General features: G+C 38.0%; 1 protein-coding gene across 2 annotated transcripts in view; it reads left to right on the top strand.

The window, feature by feature from the left end:
* The window catches only part of ctdspla (CTD (carboxy-terminal domain, RNA polymerase II, polypeptide A) small phosphatase-like a), a 45,173-nt gene that overhangs the window by 9,411 nt on the left and 21,152 nt on the right, over positions 1-14,610 (top strand). Inside the window, exon 1 of one of the 2 annotated variants that reach the window (XM_044105413.1) lies at positions 3,853-4,402. The exons of the other annotated variant lie outside the window; for it this stretch is intronic. Within the exon in view, the coding sequence (XP_043961348.1) occupies positions 4,327-4,402 (76 nt within the window). The 5' untranslated portion in view covers positions 3,853-4,326. Of the gene's footprint in view, positions 1-3,852; positions 4,403-14,610 lie in introns of those variants that run through there. 2 annotated transcript variants of the gene reach the window in all.

Genomic DNA, 14,610 nt, shown 5'->3' with positions numbered 1-14,610 from the left:
CCGTCGAACTCTATATTCAGCTGTTCTTAGGTAGGCTGCAGGCATTTATCCGTCTTTCACATTTTTCCAGACTCCAGTTTTGAAAATGGAATAAAGTCCATTCCGCCATCTAAATGCTCTGTGTAAAGCTGCCTTCTGCATGTTCCACACTGACAACCAAGGGCGTATAGGAAGGAGTCTGTCATTGTGGGTCGGAAGTGGGACCCACATCGGAAACCTGACAGATCAAGTAAATAACTTGAGCAGAAATGTTATAAACAATTGTACTATTAACACGTGAGTAACGCGTTACTCTAATCTGGCCCCTTGTTTCAGTAACAAGGAATGTTACTCCCCCTCTCCCTAGTTCTCCCGGTTCCTAGCCTATGCTGACAACTTTTAACATTTTTTTTCCAAATTATTTTCCACCCAATCTCTATGATTGCAGTGTATTTAATAGCAAACAATGTTCAAATCTAACCAGACCGCAGTGCATGTAGACCCAAAAACGTTGTCCTCCAGGTAAGGGGTGTTTACTATTTACTTCGGGACAAATTGTGACAAACCCTCTGAATTGATTGACAGGTGCCATCATATCAATTGAAGAAGTGCGTAACAGAGGTGACGAAACACCCCAAGGTCCCCCCACCTCAGAAATGAAACACCGGCGCCGCTGTTCACAGATTATTTTGAAAACATATAGTGTAGAATATGCAGTAATTGCTTTCAGTCACTAGAGGGCACTGAAAACAAGCTCTGCTCAGGCTCACAGATCTTGTAATAACAGCCTTTCCTTTCAGCGCTGCGGCAGACATTTGAGGTGAAAGATGAACTCATACATTGCAGTTTCAGGTAAAGTGAAGAAGAAATACTGAAAATTACTGGATCAAAATTACATATTTAACTGGTTCGAATTCCAGACTCAAATTTGAAATGTACAATGCCTTCAAAATACTGTCTTCTCAAGTTACCTAACTCCATCTGTTTGTAATTTGATCTTTTCTGATTTTTATACTTTTAAAAACCACAGTTATGTTCTGTTTGTGTAAGTCTGTCACATCAAATCACTGTAAAATACACATTTATAGGTTATTGTTGTAACAAACAAAATGAGAAAAAGTTCAAAACACATGAAATCTTGTTCAAGGAGTTGTTAGTTTATCATTTCCAGTACAAGTAATATGACTGAAAATTATTTTAAAATGTAAACAGAATCTCTACATTGCAGTTCTAGTAGTTCTTTATTTACTACTTTTCACAATAAAATAGATGAATACCATCAGCGGTGAAAATGCGGTGGTGAGGTGTTTAGCTGATTACAAAATCTCAAACATTTCATTCCTTATTTATTGTACCTGCATCATGCGGTGAAGTTTTGTATGTCATCGGATTTCAATTATCTGTCCAGTCTGGCCAGACTCAGTAACCTGAGATGGATTGAACGTGATTGTGCAAAGTAGCTGTGAGAGCTGTGTCGTGGTGTCAGTTGTACACATATTCCGTTGTGGGCCACCAGGACACAGCCACTGACCCACATTGAGAGCAACATGTCGGCAAGGAGATTACACACTAATTATGAGCAGCAACAGCAGATGACAGTCCACACCTACCACTGTTTCCCTTCTGTCCGTACGCCATCATCAAACACTCATTTCCCAGGTGGGGTCCTTTGGGGCGATGTGTTCCTGGGCTCCATTAAAGGGAACAGCTGATGTGACTAGGGAGGGTTGTGAATGCGTCACCACTGGCAGTGGACCAGAAAACCACTTTATCTCCCCTGCTGTTATTCTACAGCCCATTGAGGCTGAAGCTGTACGAGTCCTGCTCCTTTCATAGGGGATTAACAGGGTAAAGGTCTTAACATTGATTAACACTGATGTTGTACACTAATTTAGAAATAATTTCTGTTTGAAGACATGTTAGGAGGGTCTTTAATTTGGAACAGTATAAGCCAAAGACCAACATCTAAAGAAATGCCAGTGATCAAAATTGATGGCTGCACACACTAATCAGAAGTCAAGACTAGCGTTCAGAATGATTAAAATGATTAAAAAATGATGTTTAAAATCTTATTTGTGGTCCAAGATATTGCGTGAGAAAAATATTAGCCTTTTAACAGATTTCTTATATTTCTGCTATTTTCTTACACTTGACTGTTTCAGATCATAACGTAAAATCGAGGATGAGCACAGTATTTATGAAATGCAGTTTTAAATTTATAATTTAATTTACTGATAAAGCAAGCTGTCCAACCTAATCTGACCCTATGTGAAAAAGTAATCACTCCCTCATAATGATAATCGGATGGGTCACTTTGGGGGGGGGCACTGTTTCCTCTAACTGTAAATAAACTTTTCATGCAGTGGGGACATTTTTTGCAGAAATGTTTTCAGCCACATAAGAGCAATTCATTGTTCCACTAGCAACAGCAATATATCATGTTTGACTGTGGCATAATGTTTTACAAAACTTCTGTTTCTTTTAAGCCATACTTAACAAGACACACACCTTTCTTTAGATGCTTTATTTCTTAAGACCTTTTAGCCTACCTAATGTTGTCATACAGGTTGTCTAACCATTTTATCTTTCAGATCAGTCAGTAATCAGGTTTATGTGCGACAATTGAAATTGAATTACTTTTTATAACAAGGAGTGATTACTTTTTTCACGAGGCTTAGTTGGTCCGGATAGCTCAGTTATCATGATCTGATTTAGCTTCGGTAAATGTTTTTTTGTTTTGTTTTGTTTCTGGGGTTGAAATTACTTTTAATTACATTGGTTCAATAGTCATTTACCATCTTAAACTACTTCACGGTTTTATCAATAAATTTTATTTTGCCCTTCAGATGGTTGTGTGTGTGCATTTTTCAAAGTTTTGCTTAAAATTCATTTGTGCTCATTTACAGAGCAGTTGAAGGAGGAAAAATTTATTTGGAGATTGTCCTGTTTGGTTATGCACTGTAATGTGAAATCCCTCAGACACTATGGTTAAACATTTGCAGTTTCAAAACCTTTTGAGACCTCCAACAGGTTTTCTTCCTGGATGCACTTCTCCAATAATTGTGCCCATCAAATCTGACCACCATGTAACTGCTGAAGATATTTGCTGATTGTATTTAGTTAAACTGCAAACAGAACTTATACCTGACTCCCACTCTTCCAAAAAGACCAGTTTTGTTGGGTAATTATAATTCCTGTATCAGTAATTAGGTGAACTCTGAAGGCAGCTGATCTCAATAGATTCTGCTTATGCAGAGTAAAAGGTGGTAAATACAAATGCACGCCACACTTTTCAGCTTTACATTTGTAAAATAATATCTATCTATCTATCTATCTATCTATCTATCTATCTATCTATCTATCTATCTATCTATCTATCTATCTATCTATCTATCTATCTATCTATCTATCTATCTATCTATCTATCTATCTATCTATCTATCTATCTATCTATCTATCTATCTATCTATCTATCTATCTATCTATCTATCTATCTATCTATCTATCTAAAACCAAGTAAAATTTCACGTCTCCACAATTATACATTACTTTGTGTTAGTCTTTCACTTGCAGAAAAGCTCCAGTGTACATTGAAGCTTCTTGTGACTTGAAATGTTTGAGAAACTTCAGTGGTTGAAGGACACTGGAAGTATCTAAACATTTTCTGTAAATATAAATAAATTAAAATATTTATCATCTCTTTTTTTTTTTTTTAGTCAAAAAAAATTTTCACATTAAAAAAGAGGGAGTCGGACAAACAAGCTGTTTTTCCTGCGTGCAGTTTTCTGTATCATAGCCAACAAGCTGTTTTTCCTGCGTGCAGTTTTCTGTATCATAGCCACGCTGGAGGCGCGTTGTTGTGGAGCGCAAGCCTGTGGCAGGCAGGAGGACGGTCCAGTCGCCATCTCTGGGTAAACCCTGTAACCATATTACGCAGTTGATATTGTAGTGTGTGGACTGAAGCCGGAACGCACAGTAGCAGCAGCAACAGCAGCAGCGGCAGAAGGCGGGGGCTATGCTGCCCGCAGCAGCAGCGACCACAGAGGACACATACGGCGGCTTCAGAGCAGGACTGACGCTTTTGTTTGTCTCCTGAACGTCGGCGCTGTCACTTCACGTCTGAAAGCGATCCTTGGTGCGCTTTCATCTCCCTGAACTGTTTTTTTTCTCCCCCTCCAATGTTTTTGAGCGCATGGGACTTGCACGGTTCCAGTGAAATGGGATTTTAATGGTGCACGTAGCAGTAGCCTGTGCACAGCCGGGGGACCGTAGCTGTAGCAGCGCGCCGGGTGATGATCGCCGAAGAATAAAGCGGTGCAGCCCAAAGGTGCGCAACATCTCGTTTCCATGGACAACACGTCCATAATAACACAGGTTGCAAATCCGAAAGAGGAGGAGAGCATCTCATCGAGTCAAGATAAAGGTAAGCCTGTGCAGAAATGTGCATTGACACAATCTGTTCCTTTTTGTTTGTTTGTTTGTTTTTATGGCGTTTGGTTATTTATTTCTGGATTCTGCTGTTTGTACGTCGACAATCTGTGCAGATCTGTAGCCCTCCGTGCAAAGAGGAATCTCCGGACCGCAATAGCAAAACAGTATCGACGTAAAATCCTCCATTGTTTGGGTAAAGCAGGGAAACATTACCCACCAAAACCTGCCTGTTTACCCCCAATTCTGCTGGGAGTGCGCTGTAACTTTGGTATGGCTTTATTTCGTTGCCACCACGCACACGTTTAATTTAACTCAATTAAATCGTGTATTTTTCCCCTCAAGTGTGAGGGTTTACTACAGGGGGGCGGGTACAACGTTACCTTCTCCTTTACAATGCTCACAAATACATACCAGCATCAACAGGAGTACAGATCTGCCACTACTATTGGGAAACTAACGCAATGAATTGATCGAAATTCACGGGAACATATTGTGCTATGCTGCTCCTGTAACCAGGGGCGCCCCTAGAAACTTTTCTAAGGGGTGGCCAGATGGTGACCGCTGATAATCTTGAGGCAGCATAGCAAAAGTCATAACCGATGTTATTTATTTTTAAATAAACTGTAAAATGTGTGCAAATAGGCAAGAGTGGTAAACCAATAAAAACTAAACAGATATTGCAGTAAATTCATTAAACATAAATAAGATAAATTGTGCAGAAAGCTGAAATACATCAACGACACTAATAGAGAAATAAATTAATAAGGCAGTGCATGTTCAAATATTTATCATCTGCTGGTGCTGCAAAAAAACAACATAAGCATCATCAGTTCTCTTATAATATACTCCATGAGGAACAGTCTCTGTATAAACGTCAACCTCCACCTGCATAAAAAACAACAGCTGAGCAGCTTCTGTGCAGATAGCAGAAGCTGAGAGACGGCACATTTTTTTCTTCTGTGCAACAATTGTTGGAAAGAGACTGATGGCAGATCCTCCTCATTAGTCAGGGGGTTTCATCAACATTTCAAGTGCATTTATTTGCCAATGGTCATAACAAAACAGTTTTCGAGTAACACGGGTTTACTTTGTGGCTGACATTCCCTCATTAGCACCCATCCCAGCGAGCCACAGGATGCTGGGAGGCCAGAGGGACCACAGTGTCCTGCTACACTCACTGCTCTCCTTGGAGAAAAAGGTCACCTTTTGGTATCATCCAACCTCTGAGCAGCTCTGACATACAGCATTCTGAATCACCGTAATTAAGACATCTCCTTTATGGCTCGTAAAGATAAACCAATCAGAATTTTGTGGCCAATTTGAGATAATGGTTTATGCAGCGTTTGTCCTGTGGAGGATGATCTTTGGAGTATTCTGTTTTAGACCAAAAAAAAAGAGTAAAAATACAATAAGAGAAGATTTAAGAGTGCACACAGACACACCACATGCATATACACATATATATTTATGTATCTACGTACACACATTACTTACATCACTGAATGAAACACAGATTGCACAGAAAAGGATGTTGTAACACTTTTCTTTCTGCTAATTATATTAGCATATTATATTTATTAGAATATTACATCAAACCAATAAAATATTTTCTTTAAATAGAGAAATGTATGCTTAGTGAAAATGTTATTTTCAAAAGTTCTTTGGATTTGATAAATTGGCCTCTTTGGGTCACGTATCCCAATTTGGTGAGATGTGCTTGTGTGTAACAGATGGAAGATATGAAACAAAGCCTTGCTCTCTCTCACTGTCTTCCAGCATGAGTGACATGTAACAATATGTTGTAGAAAATACAGTTTCTCTTTAAAATATATGTATATTTGTGCTTATTATGGCTTCATTACTAAAAAAAACGTTACTGGTTTTAAAAACAGCTAATTTGATGGGGGATAGGGGGTTGGGATTGTACTAACAATGTTCTCACTGAAAAGTGCTGCTGTTTACCTGGTAGTGCTGAGATAAAATGTGTTCACTGACTGGAAAAACGAAGATTTTTGGGTCTATTGACCAGTTGGTCCAATGAAAAACACTTTTCATCCCTATCAAAAGCCATGTTCATGGATTGTTTTACTTGAGTAAATAAATTTTAAACTAAATCTAATTAGGCAAAGTTTTTTGTGTAATCTTTATTCTATTCACAAAATATTTGTTCAGTTAGAACTCCAAAAGTCTTGATTTGCTTGCTACCCCATTGTTTCCATTTTTCTTCTCCAAATACCTCAATGTAATTAATGTAATTCCAGCTAAAACAATCGGCAACGGAGAATGGAGAAGTTTCTGCTATTAAAATGGTTTTTTTCTTCTCTTTTTTTAGCATATTTTAATCTGTTATTCAGAATTCCCACACTTTCTTAAGAGCATTTGCTCGTCTTGAACAGTGAATCCCAGATGGCATGTGAAATCTGATAATTAATCTGGAGGGATCAAATCCGGGTTCAGCCGCTGACCAGAGACGACTTAAAACACTGACACACACTGTGCCTACTCGGAAGACTGCTATTTCAGATACACATTAATAGCTTAATTCATAATCACTTTCAATCACATTGCTGTGCAGAACAAAATGAAAGCCAATTACAAAGATGTTTAAAGTTGAGTAATACTAACACCATTTGCAAAAAATGCAGTAAAACAAAGAGAAAGATAAAAAAAATGAAAACAATATTAAATACCCTCAAATTTAAAATAAAAAATGGCAAAAATGCATTAAAATCATTACAAATAAGAGTCTTAAATATTAACTAAAAATTAAGTAAACGCTGCTTACTTAATTACTTACTTACAGATTAATATTTGAAAGGAAACTGTTGGTGTATGACATTAAAGCCCACCCCAGCCTTAAGCTACCGGTAAGTTCAACTAGAAACACGCATCTTTGTTTTTATGTCAACTTTAAGACACTGTTGACTCATATAATTCCTAAGGCCTATTGCCAGTACTGTCATACCACACTCGATCTAATACGTAAGCCTATAATTAAGGTGTCCACTGAGGAATGGTGTTATGTAATAACTGGTTGTGTTATGGTACCATGTAATTATACCAAAACATTCAGGTACAGGCCTTTTAATTTGACTTGTGCGTCCCAAACGAATACAGCTTTTTTTTTTTATTTAAAAAAAAGACAATAACATAATACATGCCTTGTGGCCTAGCAATGATGTCATTGCCCAATGTGCAAGCTTAATGTGCATCCTCTCCACTTTAATACTTTGTTTATTTGCATATTTGTATGGTAGTATTACAGTGCCAAATACATTTTTATGGAGAAATAAAAACAAACAAACTTTGATTTGGAAAACTGAAATTATTCTCCAATTGTTTTGGAAGATGGTCCCCTTTGCGGTTTGCCCACTTGTATGCATGAAATGTACTAGTCCAACACTGGATATGTTGTACATCAAGTCATTCTGTAAACTCATTTGGAACATTTGTACTCACTATGACTGAAAGTAATTTTACTATATTCTGCACATCATTCTATCTAATTAAATGTGGCTTCATGACTTGGATAATCGATATCTACCGGTCAACAGGAGTTGAACAGTTATATTAGGATGATCAGATGTGTTAGTCTCTCATATATTACCAGAGCAAATTGACTAAAATAGGGATGAAATCAAAAATAATTGTAAAAGGTTTGTCATACTAAGTTTTCAGTAATTAATATACATTTACGTTACAAATGACACTTGAGCATTTTTATGTCTACTTGTTTCTCATGATTTGTGAAAGTACTAAACTGCAATAGTTTAAACTGACTCAACATGAAGGTGGCAAAGGGGCAAACTGACCCATATCCAAAATATTTACAATGTCCCTCAAGCTTTTGGCATCCTATCAGCTTCTGGTCCCCACAACTAGCTGAAAACAAACAAACACACCCTCAGTCAATCAGTATAACCGAGGGGGGTTTAGCCGGGGGCCTTCAGGGATGGAGTCCCTGCCCTTCACTTCCCAGCTCCGCCAAAGCTGACGGCAAACAGCACTCGTTCTGCAGGTTTTCTCTTTGACCTGCCTGCTGTGAGGTCGCAAATGAATACATGCTTTTACACGTTGAATATTTCAGAGCATTATACGGCTATTTTTGCTCAACTCATTTTGTGCTGCCCATTGGAAGAAGTCATGCCTTATAAGACCTATGTTTGAGTTTCTTTTAAATATTTTATTAGGTGCAGATTCAACTTTTCTGTTAAACAGATTTACTTAATCACAAGTAATTGTATGGAGCTTGTGGTGGGGCAGTACTTTCCTTTAAAATCATTTATGCATTTCTCCATATTGTTCGAATCTACAGTGTGACCCAAAATTAGATTTTACTTGAGTCTAAAATAGCTAACTTAATCATAATTTAGAAAGCACTCTTCTCAATGTGCTCACATTTCAAACATATATTTCAGTGAATCTATATTCAATGAATTAGGTAGCCACGGTTTTCATAGTATGATGCAATGAGATGTAATTGCTGGACTTACAAAAAGGGGAGGGGGAGTCATGAGGCGGCTGGCCTCACTCTCACTTAGTAATTCACTCTGGCTTTTCCTAATCTAGCAGTCAAGGCAGGTGTCAATGGACAAGCTATTTACCTTAATCAGATTAGATTAAATCTGACTTTAGCTCTTCACGTTTTAAGGTGTGATATATGTCAGGCAGGCCACACAGCGATTTTGAAGGCAGACTAATGGAGCCATTGCACATTGATCTATTTATTGATAATTTTATTGAATTTTCCTTAATATTTGTTGCTTATCTGAGAAGATAATCTGGAGTCTCGTGAACAGAAAGCTTCTTTCACACTGTTGTGGCTATTTGTAATTATTTGTGATTCTACTTATATATATATATATATATATATATATATATATATATATATATATATATATATATATATATATATATATATATATATATATATATATATTAGTTTTAAGAAAATATTTGTGACAACCCTTACTAAATAAAAACAGGAAGTGTTTAGTCTGATTTAATAACACACAGTGATATTTAAAGGTCACATCTTTTTATACAGTGCATGTAAATATGTAGTTTCAACTGAATGCTCAAAAAAGCTCCTACTTATTTGTTGCATATGAGTGAGAAACATGTATGTAACTGGAGAAGAAGAACGGAGGAGCAGCAGCTGGGATTTCTGCTCGCTAATAGCATGTTAAACAACATTATTCCCTCTGACTGTTGGTTAGAAATTATTTGCATTCCACGGAGAAACAAGGAAAGAAAAACACTGAAGCTGTAATTATATATTAATCTTGAAAAAGCCTCTGATTTCATGCACAATTGGTTTTTGAGGTTATTCCTGGAACCCAATGCTGCACATTACTAAAGTGTTTATGATGAGGGGACCACACCTGCATAAGAGTGAGCAGCTCTGCTAAGTGGGGAGAGTTCCTGAGTTTTGGCTGTCTCTGAGTCTCTGGCACAACTTATCAGTCTCCTGTGTAGGGCACTCCGCTGCCACGGCCAGCCTCAAAGTGTTGGGGAGCTTGTGCTCGGTTAGAGGCTTCTCTATCCTCTGGGAATCGCATTGGACTGTGGTGTGCAGAGAGTAAAGTCAATATTCAATGCAGCATTTTGAATGAGAGGATGAGGAGATAAAAAAGTTGAACGCGGTACCTTGAGGTTCATGTCCTTATTACCAATTTATAAACTCCTTTCATCCAGAGCAGCTCAGAAAAGCTGATTATATTTACCTCTGGGGAAGAGTTTTAGAGTGGTAGACATTTCCTGAGACATCTTTATTTCTCTAGCCCAGTTCCAATTTGGGGAGCTCAGTGTAACCAGTTGCACTCAAGTACTAACTTCTTACTGAGAACCAATCAATTAATCTGAAAATACAAACCAAGCCATGGCTATCCAAATAACCTGACTTTATAGGCAAAGAGAGTATTAGTCAGTGAAGTAGCTGAGAGGCCAACAGTAACTCTAGTGGAGCAGGAAACATCCACAACTCAGATGTGAGAATCTCTTGACATTTGTCACTCAACAAATCTGACCGCTATGGACGACATAGAAGGAAGTTACTTTCAAAAGAAAGTTGTGTTGTACAACATCGTAGCATTGTGTACTTATTTAAAGAAAATGTATTATTATTATTATTTTATTATTATACCCCTAGTATAATGACTTTCTACTTTATCTTTTTATGTACAGCCACTCTGATCTAACACTCTCCATGATGGCAAACAGTACCCCACTTACTGTGTGTACATTTTTATTTATTTATTTATTTTTTTGCTCATTCAATTTAACGCTGCTTGTTTGGAATCTTTGCAGTTAAAGTCCATTGTGTAGAAACACATTTGGGGGTGGAGGATTTCCTGTCAGACCGTGGGGTCCCAGAAACCACACATAAAAATACTCGTAAAAATCGTGCGCGGGGCCTGTGTGACCCCACCAGTGTGACCCCATCTCTTACGACTGTGGGAGAGTTAATGACGGGCAAATATGGCTTTACAAATTTTCCTGCACAATTTTTTTTTGTGGTCTACCCCATAGAATCCTGGTAAAATGCACTGACGTTTGTGTAAGGCATAAAAATATTTGTGGGACACTTGAAGATTTCAGTTTTCTCTTTTGGGTCTATTTAGTGTAACTTTTTCAGTGTGCCTAATATTTTGATTTGTAAAGCACAATTACAAGTTAAGCTGGAGTTTATCTAATGTATTTTCATTCTTCCATCTGAAACTGGCAATTATATAAAAAGGCAAGGAGTTATAATAAGTTGTGTTAGGACAGAATGCATTAGAAATAGGCTACATAAGATACATGATTACATCTACTCTCAATAAATATTCAGGATAGCAGTTAAAATGAGGCATCCTTTATATCTAAAACTTGTCAGACTTTGCAAAGAAGCAGCTACTCATCCTGTGAAAATCCACCAGGGAAAACAGTGTGGGCTGTATCTTTCCTCACTCCTACACTGGATGACTATTAAGACTTAAACCATATGCTACAGGAAGTCCACATGGTCTTGCTCACAAGTTACAGGCTAGCTTCCAGTTTAGAGCTCAATTTTATAAATATTGTCGTATTGAGATCCTGTATCCCTGTCAACCACAGCCTGGTAATCCAGAAGCTCCATGTTCAACAGGAAGTATAAATGGACCTGGACATAGCCTATGAAATGTAGAAATGAAAATTAAAACACTGATTTAGAAAAGTGGTGTGTGCATTTGCATTTATTGATACTCTGAAGCAGCTAATTGAGACCCAGTGAAATTAGTTTGCTTCAGAAGCCAACTTAATGTTGAAAGAAAGCCTAAATAGTAATTTTTTACAGTTTGCCACAAGCAGTTTTTAAAGATTTTCTGTGGAAAATGTAAAATATTTATTCTTTGTTTTCCATTTCAAAGTCATTTGTGTTACTACATCACATAAGGTCTTAAGAAGATAAAATGAATTTTGTGGTTTTATTTTACAAAATACTATTAAAATGTGTTAAACTCAATATTTCTTTGTAGCGTCTACTCTTGGAAATTTTTCTGCAGGGCAGGGTTTGGGGGTTTTACCGGGTCTATTTTTATGTCCGTTTGGATTGGATGGGACTATTTGACAGCATTGTTGGCCAGTTTCATGATTGAATTGGGCTCCAAGTGCAGCAAAAATGCTGATATTGTTTGTTTTGAGGAAAGATTCTAACAAAGGAGAATTACTGAAGATTTCAACTTCATTATAACATTTGGCTTTATATGAATACTTGTGCTGACAGATATGGTTGCTTTTGATCCATCAAAATTCAGACTTCTCATTAACGCTGACATTCTTGTTCTTCTAGCTAGCGCATGCTTGTGATGCCTTTATTTAAATGCCTGGTATTGTTGTTGACTTACATCATACTCCGTTTGGAGCCAAAAAACCGTCTGCTGCAGGCTGCTTTTCTCCACTTCAAAGATTGTTTATTGCCGGAATTCACAAGCTCCTCTTAATTTGGCATCCGTTCAGCCTAACGAACGTAGTCATAACAGATCAATACAGTCAGAAAAGGAGGTAGAGGTCAAGGGTGAGGATGCGTGTGAATGTCAAGAAGAAAGAGCAGGAGGAAGTGCTTGTGTTTCTTTGACAAGGGAACGGTCTTTCAGCATATTTTGCCTTCTACTGCTTGGCATTTATCATCACTAATTGGCTATCCTAAACAGAGATCGTGTTTTCTTCTCAACGATTTTCCATCACACCTCCTGAATTATGCCGCATAGCAGTTTGTGTAATAATTGACAGAAGAGCATGACATTTTTTAAACAATACAATAACTAGACATTTGCATGCAGGGCAGGGGGTTATAACATATACAAGGAAGACCTCTTCTCATCCTCCAGAGGTAAAGGTGAACTCTGTTTAACTGTGAATCTCAGGGGCCTCTAAGTAGGACATGGCTGTGTGTGAAAATGAAGAGATGAATGCCTTTCAGAAAGAAGAGGCATGGGAAACATGCTCACGCCAACACACACACACACACAGACACAAATAGATGACCTACTTGTTTACTTCCCATCCATCCATAGCAAGCAGGCATTTAATGTGCAAAAAAAAAAAAAGAAAGAGATTTACAGCAAGAAATGCAATTTGATGTTTCAGTGCCTACTCAATCATGAGTGGGCTTTACGGAGAACAAAACTGAAAGCTGTTCGGGTTTCAGAAGAGCAAGGCTTAGCAACGTTTAATCAGTTTGTAATGACTTGTCCCTGCAGAGGAGCTTCCTAAAGTTGGGAAAAAAGAACGCTGATGACGTCTTAGTGCTATCGGATCGAGCTTGGTCTGAAGATTCAGCATTTTCTCCTCAATTAGATCCTTCTTGTTTAAACACAAAGACAGCTGTGAATGAAAAGTCAATTTTCCTCTGAGCAGCAGACACAGTTCCAACATCAGGACTACACAGAGGCCTCATCTAGACCTGGATATGTCCAGCAAGTTTCATCCTTTTAGTTAATTTTACTAAATAATACAAACACCTGAAAACATGTAAAATACTCACTGTGCAAAAAGATGCAACCTTTTTTTTGGAGCCTGTCAAATAATTAGTGTGAAAAAAATTTCTGTTAAAATAGAAAAAAATCCTATCTTCTAAATGAGATGCTTAGTTTTTGCATTAGCTTAGAATGAGTATAAAGGTTGCCTAAAAGGGCAGCTTAAAAAAGTAACAATTTAATCTCCCTTCTGTCCATTACCAGCGTTCATTACTGATGTTAAAGTTGCCTCATAAACTCTCTTGAACATGCATAAGGCCTGAGGATGTGGCTTTATTCACCTCTGACATTATTTTTACTTCTGCTTGTTGTTTATCAACATATAGGCAAGGGGGGATTTCCCATTAGTCACTAAGCATTTGGCTGCTAGAGAACAGCTGTTGAGGTGAATATTAAAAATAGATAAATAACAAGCTTCAGACGGTCTTCTCATACAGTGCGAGCAGTGATGGGGACTACTGAGACTATTCTGTTGTGCTGCGCTTACAGAACAGTCAGATCTTCCTCATTATTTTTTCCCCCTCAGCTCTCTCTGAGTTTGTCCCCGCCGTTTTTGTCATCTTCATCAGCAGACAGAGAAAGAGAGACAGCGAGAGGCAGCAGAGCTCATCCTCCAGGAGCTGCAGGCAGGCTGGCTCTGTCACTGCTGCTCCTACGCTTCTGTACATGCTGCAGATGGAAAAGCAGGGGCAGACCCACCTGCATCTGCTCCGAAGCCCAAACAAATCATTTATATGTTGAAGTCACAGCAAACCACCATATTCAAATTGTTTATGGCATAATGTGACTTGCATAAGGGAGTGTGGGATGAATATATGAATATGTGTATATACATATATGACTCTTCCTGGGTAAGTTTGGAAGTAAATCCAGAAGGCCAGTTGAGGGTCAGTGAGTTTGACAGAAGAAGGCATGTGGACAGAGTGTACCTCCACACACTGTAATTTCCAGCCTCAGCTGTCTGTGTGGGAAAGTACAGAGGCTTATTGAGAGTTAATTTTATCATACAGAGCTATTATTGCGTTGATGGCCTCATGCATAGCCCACTATGGACTCTGGTGAGAACACACAGTGTGACACAAACAACTGTCACTCAGCATTTTTTGTCTGTCCGCTGCGTTTGTGTGTGTGTGTTTAAGTGCATTGTGAAGCAGCTGCTGTTTGGAGTAAATATTGTTTCATATGCAGAGTAATTATAACT

Source organism: Gambusia affinis, linkage group LG21 (genome assembly GCF_019740435.1).
Source record: "Gambusia affinis linkage group LG21, SWU_Gaff_1.0, whole genome shotgun sequence".
In the NCBI taxonomy this organism is placed as follows: domain Eukaryota; kingdom Metazoa; phylum Chordata; class Actinopteri; order Cyprinodontiformes; family Poeciliidae; genus Gambusia; species Gambusia affinis.
Note: the sequence above shows the minus strand (reverse complement) of the source record. Positions and strands in the feature narration are given on the sequence as shown.